The 15,628-nt window shown below is 42.8% G+C and overlaps 2 protein-coding genes and 1 long non-coding RNA gene across 6 annotated transcripts; 2 read left to right on the top strand and 1 right to left on the bottom strand.

Annotated features, from left to right (window-relative positions):
- The first annotated feature begins 841 nt into the window (after nucleotides 1–841).
- LOC119878735 lies at nucleotides 842–4,752 on the top strand. The gene is made up of 2 exons (XR_005387101.1): nucleotides 842–2,804; nucleotides 4,085–4,752. It is a non-coding gene; the product is annotated as an uncharacterized LOC119878735 (long non-coding RNA).
- On the bottom strand, nucleotides 1,046–9,912 carry LOC119878734 (GPN-loop GTPase 1-like). The gene is made up of 9 exons (XM_038589307.1): nucleotides 9,712–9,912; nucleotides 8,923–9,016; nucleotides 6,022–6,061; nucleotides 5,145–5,211; nucleotides 4,162–4,199; nucleotides 3,197–3,275; nucleotides 2,895–2,989; nucleotides 1,893–1,938; nucleotides 1,046–1,247 (listed from the first exon to the last, which is right to left on the bottom strand). The coding sequence occupies exons 1-9, from the start codon at nucleotides 9,820–9,822 to the stop codon at nucleotides 1,074–1,076; spliced, it is 744 nt and encodes a 247-aa protein (XP_038445235.1). The 5' UTR covers nucleotides 9,823–9,912; the 3' UTR covers nucleotides 1,046–1,073.
- A 92-nt stretch (nucleotides 9,913–10,004) lies between these two features.
- Nucleotides 10,005–13,358, top strand: LOC119878733 (coiled-coil domain-containing protein 121-like). Of its 4 annotated transcripts, none has more exons than XM_038589303.1 (2): nucleotides 10,005–10,471; nucleotides 11,095–13,358. In XM_038589303.1, the coding sequence occupies exons 1-2, from the start codon at nucleotides 10,110–10,112 to the stop codon at nucleotides 12,053–12,055; spliced, it is 1,323 nt and encodes a 440-aa protein (XP_038445231.1). In that variant the 5' UTR covers nucleotides 10,005–10,109; the 3' UTR covers nucleotides 12,056–13,358. The 4 variants fall into 4 exon arrangements, with proteins under 4 accessions (XP_038445231.1, XP_038445234.1, XP_038445232.1 ...); XM_038589306.1 differs by having other exon boundaries at nucleotides 10,178–10,475; XM_038589304.1 differs by lacking the exon at nucleotides 10,005–10,471 and adding an exon at nucleotides 10,482–10,805.
- The last annotated feature ends 2,270 nt before the right edge of the window (nucleotides 13,359–15,628 follow it).

The raw sequence follows: 15,628 nt of genomic DNA on the forward strand, positions 1-15,628 counted from the left end.
ACATACTCAAAAGCCATGGAAAGAAGTTTATGGAAAAGAGAAGGCTGGATAAAAAGAAAATCAGGAGAAACACACAGCGAGGCTTCTCATCTATTCCCTGTCAAATCTAACCACTGCTTGTTCTCTATAAAAATTATTATCTTGGGTGCCTGGGTGGCTCAGTCGGTTCAGTGTCTGCCTTTGGATCGGGTCATGGTCCAAGATCCCGGGATGGAGCCCGGCATTAGGCTCCTTGCACAGGAGGGAGTCTGCTTCTCCCTCTCCTGCCCCTTCCCTTGCTCATGTTCTCCCTCACTCTTTCTCTCAAATAAAATCTTTAAAAAAAAATTAGTATCTCAATGCCTTTGCTTGAGCAATTACCATCCTCCCTGCCATCCCGACTCACATTTGCTTATGTAAATCATACCCTTCCTTCAAAGCATACCTCTAATGCTATATCCTCCAAAATCCCTCATTTCAAGAGTGATCTGCCCCTCAGCAGCATCAGGCCCAACCTCCAATCTTAGTAAGATCTTACCACAATTATATTGTTTCAATTCTGTATGTACCCTCTCTTTGAACTAGATCATAACTCTGAAGGTAGGTCTTTATCTTATTTATCTTCTTTTTTTTTTTAAGTAAATATCCAATGAGGGGCTCGAACTCATGACCCTGAGGTTAAGAGCCAGCCATGGGGGTACCTGGTTGGCTCAATAGTTTGGGCATCTGCCTTCGGCTCAGGTCATGATCTCAGGGTCCTGGGATAGAGGCCCATGTCGGGCTCCCGTTCGGCAGGGAGCTGGCTTCTCCTTCTCCCTCTGCCCTTCCCCCTGCTCATGTGCGCTTATTCTCTCTCTCTCAAATAAATAAATAGAATCTTTAAAAAAAAAAAAAAAAAAAAATAGCCAGCCACCTCTACTTTATCTTTTAAACTTCCAGTTTTAAAACTGGACAGCAACATGCAAAAGAAGAGGTGGGAAAAACCTCCAATTTTTAATAAGTAATGCTTTAAATGCTTTGTGAAAATACCAAACTTCTTTTCTAAGATAGGTTCAACGCCAGCCCTATGGTTAAGAGAATGTCTGAAGGGACTGTCAGTATAAGCAGAGGAGAAAGTTTACCCTAAGTGAGCTGTAAAACTCATCCAACACCAGGCTCATTGAACGAGTCAGGTTACTGACATATGTAGTCTCTTGATTCAAGGCATCTTGGAAAGCTTCAAAATCTTGCATCCATTCCACTGCAAAGCTGTGATCAATGATGTCAGTCTGTACCAAACAGAAGACAATTATCAGCAATCAGAGGTGTGTTTAGATACCAAACAACGTCAAAAAATTTTTAATTACATGCCAACCACAAAGCAATTATTCGTATTTTTTTTTCTCTGCTTCTCCCATTTCCTCCTCCACTACAACAAACCATAAAGGACCACGGCTACTGTAAATAAATGAACATATGTGTTCTCTTGGTTGAAGCCGACCCTTCACTATCCACTGCCAAGTGACCATGACCACAGTAGATGCCAGCACATTCTAGGCTCTGAAGTCATGTACTCTCTTGAATCCTTGCTGTCGACTCAAGAAAAGTGAAGTTTTCTGTTTTAATTGCTCTGCCAATTAACAAGCAGTCCCTCCCCCATATACATAGTTGTGATTCTGAGGGATAACCTATACACTATGATTGAGGGGCTACTCTATCCAGTTTTAAATTACTCTGAGGAGAGCCAGTAATAAATATTCATTTAATTCGACTGAATCTTTTTCCTACAAACGCTCATGACTTTGTTTCAGTTAAGTTTGAATCTATTCTCCGACATGTGAAAATCCTCACCTACCCAAACCCCTAAACCTTCCAATAACACAAGGTTCTGATGAAAAAGAAATACTAAACCACAAAAGGAAGGAACCACTTACTTTATTCATAACCACAATGAAAGGCAGCTTGGTTTTGTACAAGATGCTGAAAATCAAACATCAAGACGTTATCAGTGAAAGCACTTAAGCTCTTGCTTACCCAAGTGTCAGTCTGGTAGAACCGAGTAACGAGAACTGGAATGGGTTCAGACGCTACATATAGCTATCCATCCTGACACAGCCCTCACAATCTACTCTCCCAAAGGAAGAGGTACTTCACCGCTACCATTAGGCAAACAGCACACATACGTTCTCTTTCTTTCTTGGGGTAATAATGCTTTGATATTCATCTGGTTTTCTGTGTATGGTTTTTTAGTCTGGTTGTTTCTACCAAATAATTGTCTCTTTTAAACAATATATATGGAAACAACGCTGTCAGACATCAGATTTCTATTTGGACTACAATTTATTGCATCTACCAAGAAGGTATATCCCTAGTCATAGGAGAAGGCACAAATGCTGGTGATGGCTTTTATGTATCCACCAAATCAAATTCTCTCAAATTTCATAATAATTTCCCTTGCTCTATGTCGAATGCACTCACATACCCTAGTAAGCCATGTCTCTCTGTCCGTAATGACACCAAGTTGGGGCAAACTTGTGCTTTTTGGAATCATAGATAAATCTCTTTATTCACAATCTCTCATTTTATAATTTAAGTCTACATGTCATAACACAGAAAAGGAACATTTAGATCAGAGGGCTCTATTCTATTTAGACTCGTTTCATTCAACTGCGAGCAACTACCAAAAGGTTCGTGTTCATACACTACCTGTTTCTGTAACAAGCAAAGGGGGAAGATGAGAAGCTGGTCAAAGAGAATGCTAACACATATGCCTCTTTTCTCATCTAATCTCTCCCCAGCTCACAACTACTAAACTGAGGGGCACATCTGAATGAGCACAAATCCAGGTTGGTAAGCACTCAGGACTCAAATATAAAAAAGAAAAGAGGAGGCCTCCTACCTTGATGTAATACCATGGCCCACCAACAATCCATTACCTGCAGGCATAGAGCATATTGGACATGAAGGTCACTGGATTGGTACTTCTTGATGTATCCATGACGTATATGACAACTGTGGGAAATGAGGATGCCTAAAGCCACAAAATAATCACAGCCTTAGTCAAAGGACTCATGACCTATCTCCAAACTCTTTTCCCACCTTCCTTAGCAAGGGAAAACCACTTTAGGCAGGGTGCCAAGAGCTTCCACAACTAACTTCCCATATAGCATCCCACTCAATAAAAACTGCTTAACCAGTTTAGCTCTCCAGTTAGTCTAACAAGTCCTTGAATACTCACCAGGGCTTCAGTGATGATTGTCCCAGAAGCTGACCACGTGAAAACCTCAATCTGTCCAGGTGTGTCAATCAAGACATATCTGTATCAAGAACAACCATTCGAGAAGTATCACACCTGTGAAATACTGAAAGATATTCCAGCACACGTAACACTGAACATCTGCTTATCCAAGAAGAAATAACCTCTTCACACTGTCAAGTCTAACTTCCTCCCACTGCCCTTAAAACATATACTACCTGTCCAGTATTCATGATACCAGGCAGGAGTAGCAGTCTACAAATTGCTGCAAATTATCACAGAAGAAACTATGATCGTTTTAGAAACACACTGTGTTAAAAATGAGAGATAAACAAAACCAGAAGGCAAATCCCTTGGGGAACCATCTGGTTTCTTGGGGTCGTGGTGGGGGGGTTGAAGGAAGGTTTTGAATTCTCTATAATGAGCATATAGTCTTTTATTTTTTTTAAAGATTTATTTATTTCTTCATGAGAGACACAGAGACATAAACAGAGGGAGAAGCAGGCTCCCTGCGGGAGCCCGATGCAGGACTCAATCCCAGAACCCTGGGGTCACAACCTGAGTCAAAGACAGACACCCAACCACCGAGCTACCCAGGCGCCCCTGAAGATTTATTTTTAAACAAGGGTTAGAAAGGTACTTCAGAGATTTTAATGCCAACAAATGTGTTTTCCCAAGAGAAGGCAGGGAGACAACTGAATTTGGACAAAGTCTTAAAACACCTCCTGGGAAGCCGTGGGCATATATGACAGTGATTGGGGGTAGGATACTATTGAATTTAGCTCATCACTGTAGAGCATCTTAATGATTTCTTTTGCCCACCTTTTTGTTTCACTTCTAATGGTTTCATCTCTATCTACACCCTTTCAGAGCCCGATGGTATCCTGAAATCCTTGAGACACGTCAACTACAGAGTAATAAACAGGTGTTAAGCCAAAAGCACTTACTTAGACATGTTCTGGGCCTTCTCAATAAATTTCATCACCTGAAAGAAAAAAGATGCCAATTAAAAACAGGATCCATCTTCAATACAAAAATCACCGTTTCCAGGGCGGCCCACCTTATAAGCAACTATCAACTACTGAATCTCTAATCTCTGTTCTCAGTCTTAGGACACCAACTAATAAACTCCATGAACTAAGGAAACACAGTCACATCAGCAGCACTGACACACCCCAACACCCCAGAGTGTACTGCAGGGTCCTGAGAAGCTGAAGACGATCTCTCACTTTCGGGTCATATCTCTTAGTACTTTGGTATAAAATGTTTAACAGCCTGTCTCTTGGAGTGACATGAGGGTAAAAAATTCATGATTACAAAACACCACTCTTGTAGAAGTAGGAGAAAAACCTAAACAGTGACAATTTATCTGTCACATGTAAAAAAGCCCCATTATCTTTCCATTCCATGCCTGCTACCCCTCCCACTCCCCAATCCTTCCCTCCATCCTCAAGGTGACACTATAAGCCAAGATCAAGAAAAGAACCTAGATTTTTGTTTTATTGGCCATCACCAATATTAAATGTGAAGTGTCTCACAATACTGATTATCCTGTCATAACTTACTTCTCTATCAAAATGTTTACTTATTTTCCATATGTATATCCAGGTTTATTGCTCTTCTTTCCCAATGTGAGCAAGCTAGGCATTCAAAAGTCAGAGGTTTTTGGGGATCCCTGGGTGGCTCAGCAGTCTGGCGCCTGCCTTTGGCCCAGGGCGTGATCCTGGAGTCCCAGGATGGAGTCCCACATCGGGCTCCCGGCATGGAGCCTGCTTCTCCCTCCTCCTGTATCTCTGCCCCCACCCACCCCCCTCTCTATCAAAAATAAATAAATCTTAAAAAAAAAATAAGTCTGTCATCTGTTTAATAAAAAAAAAAAAAGTCATAGGTTTCTACACAGTCATGTCTATAAAAGTAAAAACAGACATACCTGATCAAATCTGGTAGCAAAGAGATTGAGTGAGGTCACTATACCGCCGTTTGGCCCAAGCCCGTACCTGGACACCAAGTTGAGGATTTAAATTACTTACAGATCAATTTAGGTGATGAAACTCACACTTAGGATATTATTCACACACATAGCACCGTAACCTTAGTGTTCCACAAATGGAAACTGGCAGCTAATCCTTGACTAGTATATACCACACAAACTTAACCTCACAAGGAATTTTCATTATCAACATCTTCCTCATTCCTTTATCATTCTGGGGATGCCTAGGCAAAATGAAGAGATTAAAGTGACCAAAATCTAACAGACAGATGCACTTGGCACTGACAGCTTAATGGTATTAGACGCTAAGGTCTTAAAATATCACTGAAGATATCACACTCCTTGCTCTGATCCTCACTGGTCAACCTGCTGATTATTATTGGTCTACCCAGCTACATCTACCTGCAAGGAAAGTACACATTTCATACAGCATGTACTAACACTCAATGCTCTTAAATAAACCTACTCATTTGAGTCTCCCAATCAGAGGAGGCAGTGGCCTCCAGGGCAATACTACTTTGTGGAAGCAAGGCATGGCACCAGCTACCCAGCCTCCCACTCTGGGTGCTTTCTAATTACAACAGCCCATAGTCTAGAAAGATGGTAAGAAAATTGAAACCACAAGGTGTAATAGTCTAATCACCTATAATACCTCTCCTCACTCATCTTTCTATCCTCTTAAGTAAATTGCTTTAAAGCAGTTAAATGCTTTTGCTAGTATATTTCACAAAGAAAATGCAGAATACTCTCAAAGCCACAAAATACAGACAGTAACTAGTTAGGGATGACTCCATGAAGTAGATGCAGAAAAGGATACTGTTTCATGACTTCTTTATACTTCACAGTGTCACGAATATCTGGGAGGCGGGGAGAAGAATTCAATGGAATTTAACACATAGAAACAAGGGAATCCCTGGGTGGCTCAGCGGTTTAGCGCCCGCCTTCGGCCCAGACGTGATCCGGAGATCCCGGGATCGAGTCCCACGTCGGGCTCCTTTCTCCTGCTTCTCCCTCTGCATGTGTCTCTGCCTGTCTCGCTCGCTCGCTCTCTCTCTCTCTCTGTGTCTATCATGAATAAATAAGTAAAAAGCTTAAAAAAATAATCTTACAAAAAAAAAAAAAAACCCCACATGGACACAATATAGTTTGAGACACTCCACCTATAACATCCTTAGACAATGGGCCTCTCAAGTCATCTCTGCTTCCTCTGAGGAAAACAAAAATAAGTTTCTCTCCTGGTATCTCAGTTACTTTTCAAGTCGATTTTCTAAAGTTTTAAGCTAAGGTCACTGAACTGTGATACAGAAAAAAGCAAGATCGTGAAGAGAAGAACGGAAAGGCAGAAAGTGCCCTGCAAGTATCTTCCTACCAACAAGAAGCTGAAACCAGCCTTTCAGGCTTCTCTTGTCTGCATTCTCTTCTACTAATCCCCCCAGCTTCACATTGGTTTCCTTCCTTACTTGGTAACTGGCAAGCAATCCATGAAAAATGTTAGGCTACGGGCTCAGAAGTTATGGTAGAAACAGTCTGAGACGAGGAGAGAAGTTTTGTGTGTGTGTTTAAGATTTATTCATTAACGAGAGAGAAAGAGAGAGAGAGAGAGAGAGAGAGAGAGAAGCAGGTTTCATGCAGGGAGCCTGACGTGGTACTTGATCCTAGGTCTCCAGGATCAGGCCCTGGGCTAAAGGTGGCGCTAAACCACTGAGCCACCTGGGCTGCCCTGTGTTGTGTGTGTTTTTAAGTAATGTAGCCAAGTTGGTTTTTTTTTTTTTCTTCTCTAAGATTTTCTTTAAGATTTTATTCATTTATTCATGAGAGACACAGAGAGAGCAGCAGAGACATAGGCAGAGGGAGAAGCAGGCTCCCTAAGGGGAGCCAGATGTGGAACTCGGTCCCCGGACTCTGGGATCATGCCCTGAGCATGAAGGCAGACACTAAACCACTGAGCCACCCAGGAGCCCCAGGGGAAAAGTTTTATACAACTTAAGTACCTTAGCAGTGATCACACGCAAAGAAAAAGGGAGCTAAATCAAGAAAAAACGTTTATTTCTTACTAACTGCCTACTGGTAGCAAGGGGTAATGCAGACCTGATTTTTCAAAGGGAATTAATGCATCCAGTAATATCTAACTGTCTAAACCTGTCTACCAGCCTACAGACTCTACCAACTATTTGAATTCCATCTTTTCTAAAATTTAGGTGTAACTGACATACAGTATCTTACTAGTTTCAGGTTTACATCATATTGATTCAATATTTTTATAAATTTGAAAATGATCTCCACAAGTCTAGTTACCATGCGTCATCATACAAAGTTATCATACTATTAATTCTATTCCCTAATCTGTAAGTTATATCCCTGACTTATTGTGTACCTGGACGTTTGTACCTCTTAATCCCCTTCACCTATTTCACTCACTCCCAACTCCTCCCTGCTCTGGTAACCAACAGTTTGTTTCTTATATCTGTGAGTCTGTTTCTGCTTTGTTTTTTAGATTCCACATGTAAGTGAAATCATAAGGTATTTGTCTTTCTCTGTCTTGGCTAATTTCACTTAGCATAACATCCTCTAGGTCCATCCATGTAGTCCCAAATGGTAAGATTTCATTCTTTTTTATGGCTGAGTAATTTTACAAAAAACATATATTTATATATATATATTATTTACAAATATATATATATCTTCTTACCAGTCAGATATATATACACACACACATATATATCTTCTTATCTAGTCATCTATCATCAGATAGAAGTCCATCCTTTAAGCAAGAAGATACTAACTTTTTCCCCAACTTCCCAAAATGACCTCTGCTCCTGAACAAGATTTTCCTTTATTAGTATGATTAGGGTCCAAGTAGCTTAGCAGAATTAAGAGACAAAAAATGAGAGGATTAGCACAGTGACAGCCTGAAAATCAGGAAGCTCCTAGATTCTTTTTTTTTTTTTCAAGATTTCAAGATTTATTTATTCATGAGAGACACAGAGACAGAGACAGAGAGGCAGAGACACAGGCAGATGGAGAAGCAGGCTCCATGCAGGTAGCCTGATATGGGACTCCATCCCGGGACTCCAGGATCATGCCCTGGGCCGAAGGCAGGCACTAAACCGCTGAGCCACCCGGGGATCCCAGGCTCCTAGATTCAATCAAGAATCATGACAATGCATCATATTCACCCTTAATTTCTGTCAGAGTCACAGATTTCTCTGGAAGTCTGATGATAACCGGAAACCTTTCCCCAAAACAATGCATATATGCATATCTATGTATATGCCTGTGTCTCTGCCTCTCTCTCTCTCACGAATAAAGAAAATCTTTTTTTTCTTCTTTTTAAAGATTTTATTTATGTATTCACGAGTGACACAGACACGACCCCGGGGGTTGCGTGTCTCCAGGGTCACGCCCTAGACTGAAGGCGGCGCTAAACCGCTGAGCCACCCGGGCTGTCCAAGAAATAAGATGTTTAAAAAATACAAATGAAGTAACAATAGCCTGCCACCCTCGGATCAGAACGAGCGGAGACACGAGAGTGAGAGGTAAGGAAACTAATATACTTAGGGAAAGGAGTCAACAAAGAAAATGGTTTAGAAGTCTTAGGAAATTCAAGGAAAATGAAAGATAGTTTAGAGAAAACGAAAAATGAAAGCATTAGAGATTTGCCCGGCTGGAGGCTTTTGGTTTTCTGAAGAACTTCAGAGTTCTGTTCCAGTTTACTCACCAATATTGGCAGGAAAGGGTACTTCATGTACAGCCGGGTCCAGATTAACCACATAAGGTGGAGAGCCTCGGCTATGCAGATGTCCAGTAAGCCTCTGCAGAGACGCGAGAAGAGCGGTGGAGTGAGGCCGAGGGAATGATAAGGGGCCGAGATTCCTTTATGGATCACAGCTGAAGACTTCTGCACTACGTGTCCCTCCCTCTACCTGAAACGCTCGTCCCCAGGATCCGCCTCCAGCATTCAACTCTCAGGTGAAATGCTTTCTTTTCTTGATCATCCCGCCAACAGGGCCTCCCCTATTGTCGGTCGATCACTTAATCACTTGATTCGTGTGAGGTTTCTCCCCATCACTCCCATTAAAACATCAGCTCCGATAAAGCGGGAACCTTGTCAAATTCGATCGCGGTCTCTCCAGCGCTCGAGACGGAAGAGCCGCGCAAGAAGCCACACCGTAGTAATCCCCACCCAGGGCCTGGGCGCCAGCACCGCACTAACTGCCGGCGACGTGGGAGCCCCCGCCTTCCAGGGGGCGGCAGTGTCAGCGGCAAGACGATTCCAGAACAACGTGGCAAGCTGTAGCAAATACGAACTGAGGGTGCGGAGAAGAGAGCCCTAACCGAACCAGGCTAGAGCCCGAAAAGGCTCGGGGCCGGAGCTGCTGGCGAGGTCCTGAAAGCCCCACGCGGATCCCCTTCAACTCGCGAGCGCGTCCTCGAGGTCCCCCTGGCCTTCCGCCCACCACTGACAACCTCTCGAGCGCACCTCCTACTCCCGCGCCCTGTACGTCACCTGTACAAAGGTGGTCTTCCCAGATCCCGCCATTCCTAACACCAACAGACACACTGGGGGCCGAGGACCCCCCGAAGCCCGCTCCTCAGCGGCCTCCGCGGGCGCCGCCATCTTCCTCGCGCTCCGCCCGCTCCACCATAGAGACGCCGCGCACCTAGAGAGGCTTCCGTGCCGCCGCGGGCCGCAAGGGACGCTAGAGCCTCCGCCGCGCGGCCGGGGAAGGCGGAGGGGCGGGCCGCTCGCCAGAGCATCCTCGCCTCCGGGCCAACCAGGGGCAGGGGCGGGGAAATGGAGGGCAGGGGAGGAAGGGGAGGACCCGGGGGACAGGCGCTCACCGCCGCAACGGAACGAAGGGTCTGGGAGAGACGACGCTCTGGTCCCCAGGAGGGCAAGACGAGATGCGGTCCCCAAGGCAGGGCGCCCCCAGGTCGCAAATGAGGAGAGTGCGCTTCTCCTTCCGCCCCCAAGGAGCGGGGGACGGAGCCGCCGGGGAACTGGCTGCTGGGCCTTATTCGGCAGCCGACGAGGTTCAGGAGCTCAGGGCTGGACAGGCTGGGACTGGGGCGGAGTGCGACCCCGGGGGTTGCTGGGCGGCGCCGACCCCCGTGGAGCACAGAACCGAGAAACTGCGGAAACGTTCCGCAAGGGGGCGCCGCGTCCGCGCGTCGGGGGCCCCTGACTCGAGCGCTCCTTCCTTGGCGGTCCCCCTCGGTGAGCCTCACCGTCGCCTTGGAGACGGACGCTCGGATTCCGGGAGCAAGTAGGTACTGAAAGGGGCGCTTTTCCCTCCACGGAAGTGTCCCCGGATACCGGGAAGGGGCTGGAAAAGCCGGGAAATGTATTGCTGCTCTCGCCCACCTCAGCGGGTCCCGTCGCCCTTTGTGGCTACTGCAGTGTTCAGTGAATCTTAAACTCGAGGTTTCACACCCACGCGCTGCCACTGCTGGCGTCGTTTAAATTCTCTGAACTTGTTTTCTCCTCTCTAAAACGGAGGGAATGCCTTACGGGGGTTGTAGTGAATGCGTGCTTGTAAATTGTAAGCCACATTCATTCATCTCTACCCTGGTGCCTCGCAGAGTGCAGAACCATAATAGGTACTCAAAAAATATTTTCTCATGTGAATTAAAGTATACTTGTGCATTTTGTGTTTACTAAACTTTCATTAAGAATTGATGGGGAGGGGCAGCCCGGGTGGCTCAGCGGTGTGGCGTCGGCCTTTGGCTCCAGGCACGATCCCCGAGTCCCGGGATGGAGTCTCAGGTCAGGCTCTCTGCCTGTGTGTGTGTGTGTGTGTGTGTGTGTGTGTGTCTAATGAATAAATAAATAAAATCTTAAGAAAAAAAAAGAATTGATGGGGGAATGTCTTACTTGTTCTTCCTTCAGGTTTGCTAAGGACTCTAGGAGTTCCTCTCCACCGTATCTTAGTTTAATAAATGATTTTTTCAAGCCAGAGAAGCTAAGCAAGTCAGAGATGAGGTTTAAAGAAAAGGCAGTGGTGGAAATGACAAAGCTGAACAACCAAATAAAACAAGCTCAAAGCCAGCAAGAGTCACTAATGGAGGAAACCAAGCAGCTATATGCTGAGAAGTTACTTGTCCAGACTGAAAACAAATTCTTCCTGGAATATCTAACCAACAAAACTGAAGAGTATAGAATGCAGCCTGAAAAGCTGTGGAACAGCTATTTACAAAAAAGTCAGGAGATTGAACAAAGGAGACGAGACTATGCCTCCAAATATGCGAAACAAACTTCAGTGTTTAAAAGGGAGCTTTTGCAGAAGGAAAAGATCCAATGCAACTTAAAGCAGCAGTTGCAGACACTGAGGAAAATTTCACTGTTAAAGGAGAAACAGGAGAGAGAAATCCAGATATTACAGGACGAGAAAAAGAAAACCCCAGCTGAGACAGATGCCAAGAAACAGGAAATCCAGGTCCAGTTACTCCAGGAAAAAGCATTTCTAGAGAAACAACTGAGTGAGCCAGACATGGGGCAGTTGGGAAAGAGGAAAAGAAAGGAGCTTGACGGGAAGGCCCAGGCCTTGGAGTTGGAAGCAAAGCAGTATACTTTTGAGTTCTACCGTGGCATCAGGAGAGAGAACCGGGAGTTACGGAAGAAGTTACTGCAGCAAACTCAGCAGTGCCAGGAGTTGCAAGCTACTAAAAGCCAGTTAGAAAATCAGAAGCAGCAGCTGCAGCTGGAACAGTGGTATGTGGAGGGCTTAATCCGGGCGAGGCAACGATTGCAAAGAAGGCGTAATTGGTGCCCAGGACAGGATGCTCCAAGGACCACATTAACACCTCTGAGTACCAAACCAAAGATTAATCCAAACCAATTCCTAAAATAACACTGCGTAAATAAAGACTGGAGCAAGTATTCTTATAAACCGATGGCTGCATAAACTTAGTTAGGAAGGCTTTAGGATCTCAGATTGCTATGGCAAAGTATCCATCATGATGTGTTAGTGTGAAATATTAGGTGCATTTTTCCAGCAGTACTGCTGGATATTTGTGCCACCAGCTTCCTTTAATTAGATTTTTCCTTAATTAGATCTTGTTAATAAATGGGATGTTCCTCAAATCTCTAGATAACACCATTTCCCAAACACCAGTACATTAAACTAGCTCAAGAGACCACCTGGAGGTAGTGAAAGGAAGACAGTGGTGTGATTTATTTCGTGTGGCCAAGTTAGATTTCTAAGAGTAGCATTTCAGATTGACTTTATATAATACCTTCCTCTCTGTAAACAAACTGCTTATCCTCATGCCTCCTGGCCAGCTCCACACAGAAAAGGGAAAGTGATCAAAAAAAAAAAAACAAACAACAAAAAAAAAAAGGCAAAGTGCTTTTAAGGTCTTTTTCAAGTTTGCACCACTGACCAGGCAGCTGCTTCTATAGTTTTGTCAAGAGTGGAAAAGTAATTTAAGCAATATGTTCATTAAGAGCTAGGCAAAAAAAAAAAAAAAAAAAAAAAACACTGGGCAGAATGACCTTTTGTCTAATGCTCAGCCCCTACAATTTTAGCTTTGAGTAAATTAAGGGAAGAGCAGATATTAGGTCAACTCTTAACTTTTGAAAAACCTTTTCTGTCAAGAAATACATCTAGCATTAATGAGGTAACTGAATGCCTCTACTTATTTCAGGAAAATATGTGAAAAACGTTTTAAAATATTGGGACAACTGTAAAGAGTCTTGTGCCGTCTATTTCCCTAACAACATTCTGAATTCTAAGACAACGAGTAAGATTACTTAAATATAAGTACTTCAGGTTTAGGTCACTTCTACATTTTCTTACTATGTGTGTACCTGATAGTACATTTTGAAATGCCTTTTATAATTAAAAGTGCCTTATATTTATGTCTATTGAGAAGAACAAGCTTTGTGCAGTGGCAGTATCCATCATAGCCAAAGAAGTTTATTGCTAATTTAGAAGAACTGGAAATAATATTTTTAATTAGTAAGACTTTTATGGTAGTTTTTAAAAATTTTTTTGCACTGAGGACATATAGACGGTTAGACTAGTTATTTATTTGCATGCTGAATCCTAGTACAGAAATATAATCCCACATTTTAACATTGCTCCTCTATGGGAAAATAAAGTCAACTTTATGTAATCCAGAAATTGTCAGTGATTAAAAACTTCAAAATAATTTTCCTGAGTTTTCAGTTTCATGCCTAGGTAAAAATGAATTCCTTTAAAATTGTGGAGTAAAACGTTTTTTCTCCCTCAATGCCTTCACCGTCTACCTTTAACAATGTTTTTAATGTGTAGCTTATTAGAAATAAAAACCTTAGATTATACTGTATCCGTTGACTTTTCCCCAGTAACGGATTTCCTGTTTCATCACTTTTCTCTTACTACTGCTTCTGTATATCTCATTCATACTAGTATGGATATAATAAAACCAATTTCGATACAGAAAGTAGAATTTTAGATAGTATGCAGGTAACTTAACCTTCAGTTCTTGAGCCGAAAATACAGAAAGACTGAATCTGAAAAATATGGTAACCAACACAAATTTGAAGCCTTATTCTCTGTAGATGCAAAAATGTGCCAAAAAGCGTAGGAAAATACATACCAAGGCTCGATAAGGAGTTAGAAAGCAAGAGGGATTTAGAATCTTAGTATTCTGCTGTTAATTTCCCTCCTGCCTTTGCTGTCCCAGTTACCTAAGTGGGGAGTGGATAATTTCCATCTCATATGTTTCTTTTTCATTCCTATTATCCCAGATCATGAATCTGGTGTATTGCTGCTTTACGTCTGTCCCTTTCCAAGTGAGGCTTTGAGAGCCTGAAGACTATTTAGAGAGTGAATCATCTGATAAAGATAATTTGAAATGCATACCTGCAAGTGAGCAGTAGGCTGGCCAACTAATACTTCAATCTACTTTGAATCTGCTTTGCAATGAAGAAAACTAAACACAGTGATGTTACAGAAAGTGCATTTAGGTGGAAAAGGACCTCCGAGGTGAAATGTAGGTTAAGACCTAAATGATACAATGAAGCCTACCTTGCAAAGCCCAAGGAAGAAGCCATTCCAGGCAATGGGAACAGTGTATGCAAAGGTCCTAAGATGGGAATGAGCTTACTAGGTTCCAGGAACAAAAAGGTCAATATGGCTAAAGGTTAGCTGGGGAATGGTCAGAGAACAAAGGAGTAGGGGAAGAAGAGGCTAAATGGGTTGGCAGGAGGAGGAGAAGGCCTTGTGGGACAAGGAGGGAGTGATTTGGATTCTAAGTGGAATGGGAAACCAGCAGGCTTTGAGCTGGTGAACGAGCTCTGATTTACAAGTTTAAAAACTCACTAAGGCTGTTATGTGGAGTGTATCCAAACCAGTAAAAATCAGAAGGAAACAATTAGGAAACTTATAGTCTAGGCAAGAGGTGATGATGGTTTGGAGTAGGGCAGCTGAAATAGACTTAAATAGAAAGAAGAGCAGACTAAAGGGTGAAGGGAAAATGAAAGGTTAAGACAAGTAACATTTCTAAGGTGTTCCCTATTAAAGGAGGTGAGCAGAACAGTTTGTGGGCACTGATTTTTTAAAAGAAGTATTTCAGACACAAAATACAGAAGATCAGAACAAACTCACTATCCACCTTAAGAAATAAGAACTTAAAAATTCACTTGTAGTCCTTCTGAGTCCCAGAAGCACTGTCCTAAATTTGGTGTTTATCATTCCTGTGCATGTTTTCATGCCACGTATACATATACATATGATATTAAACTATAAATGTATACTACATACACATATTTACATATATAGCATATAAATATATTTTTATATATCCATAAACCATATAGAGCGTTGTCTTTAAGCCTTTTATAAATGGCCTACTTCATGTATTCTGTAACTTGCTTTTCCCAGGAATTATTTTTGAGATGTATTCATGAAACAAGGAGCCTTAATTTTATCGCTGTATAGTATTTCAGTATATAACTGTATCCCGATTTATCCCTTCTCCTGATGGAAGATTAGATTAGTTTTAAAGTAGGTTAACAAAGAGACCCAAGAAGGTATAGTGCCTCAAATAACAGATCTTTTTTCTCTTCAGATAGATGTTCCTGGTTGGTGATTAGTTCTTCATGGGGTGATTCGGGGCATCAACCATTTCCCATTTTGTGCTCTGCCACCCTCTAAAGCCATTTTATCATCTGCATCTGGCCCAAGGAAGGGGGAAAAGAAGCATAGAAGTACACTCATTTTCTTAAAAATTCTAGCTTGGATGTGACACCCTCACTTCCATTCACATTCTACTGGAGAGAAGTGAGTTGGCTCCCCTTCGATACAGGGGCAGGGGGTTAGAGAGCTGGGAAACATAATCTAACCATTTGTCCTGTAATCCTATAACTCTGCAAGGTGAGAGCAGATTATGGTGGACAGCTATTCGTCTCTGCTATGTGGTATCAACCGTACTACAGT

Source organism: Canis lupus, unplaced genomic scaffold (assembly GCF_011100685.1).
Source record: "Canis lupus familiaris isolate Mischka breed German Shepherd unplaced genomic scaffold, alternate assembly UU_Cfam_GSD_1.0 chrUn_S186H346, whole genome shotgun sequence".
Lineage (NCBI taxonomy): Eukaryota > Metazoa > Chordata > Mammalia > Carnivora > Canidae > Canis > Canis lupus.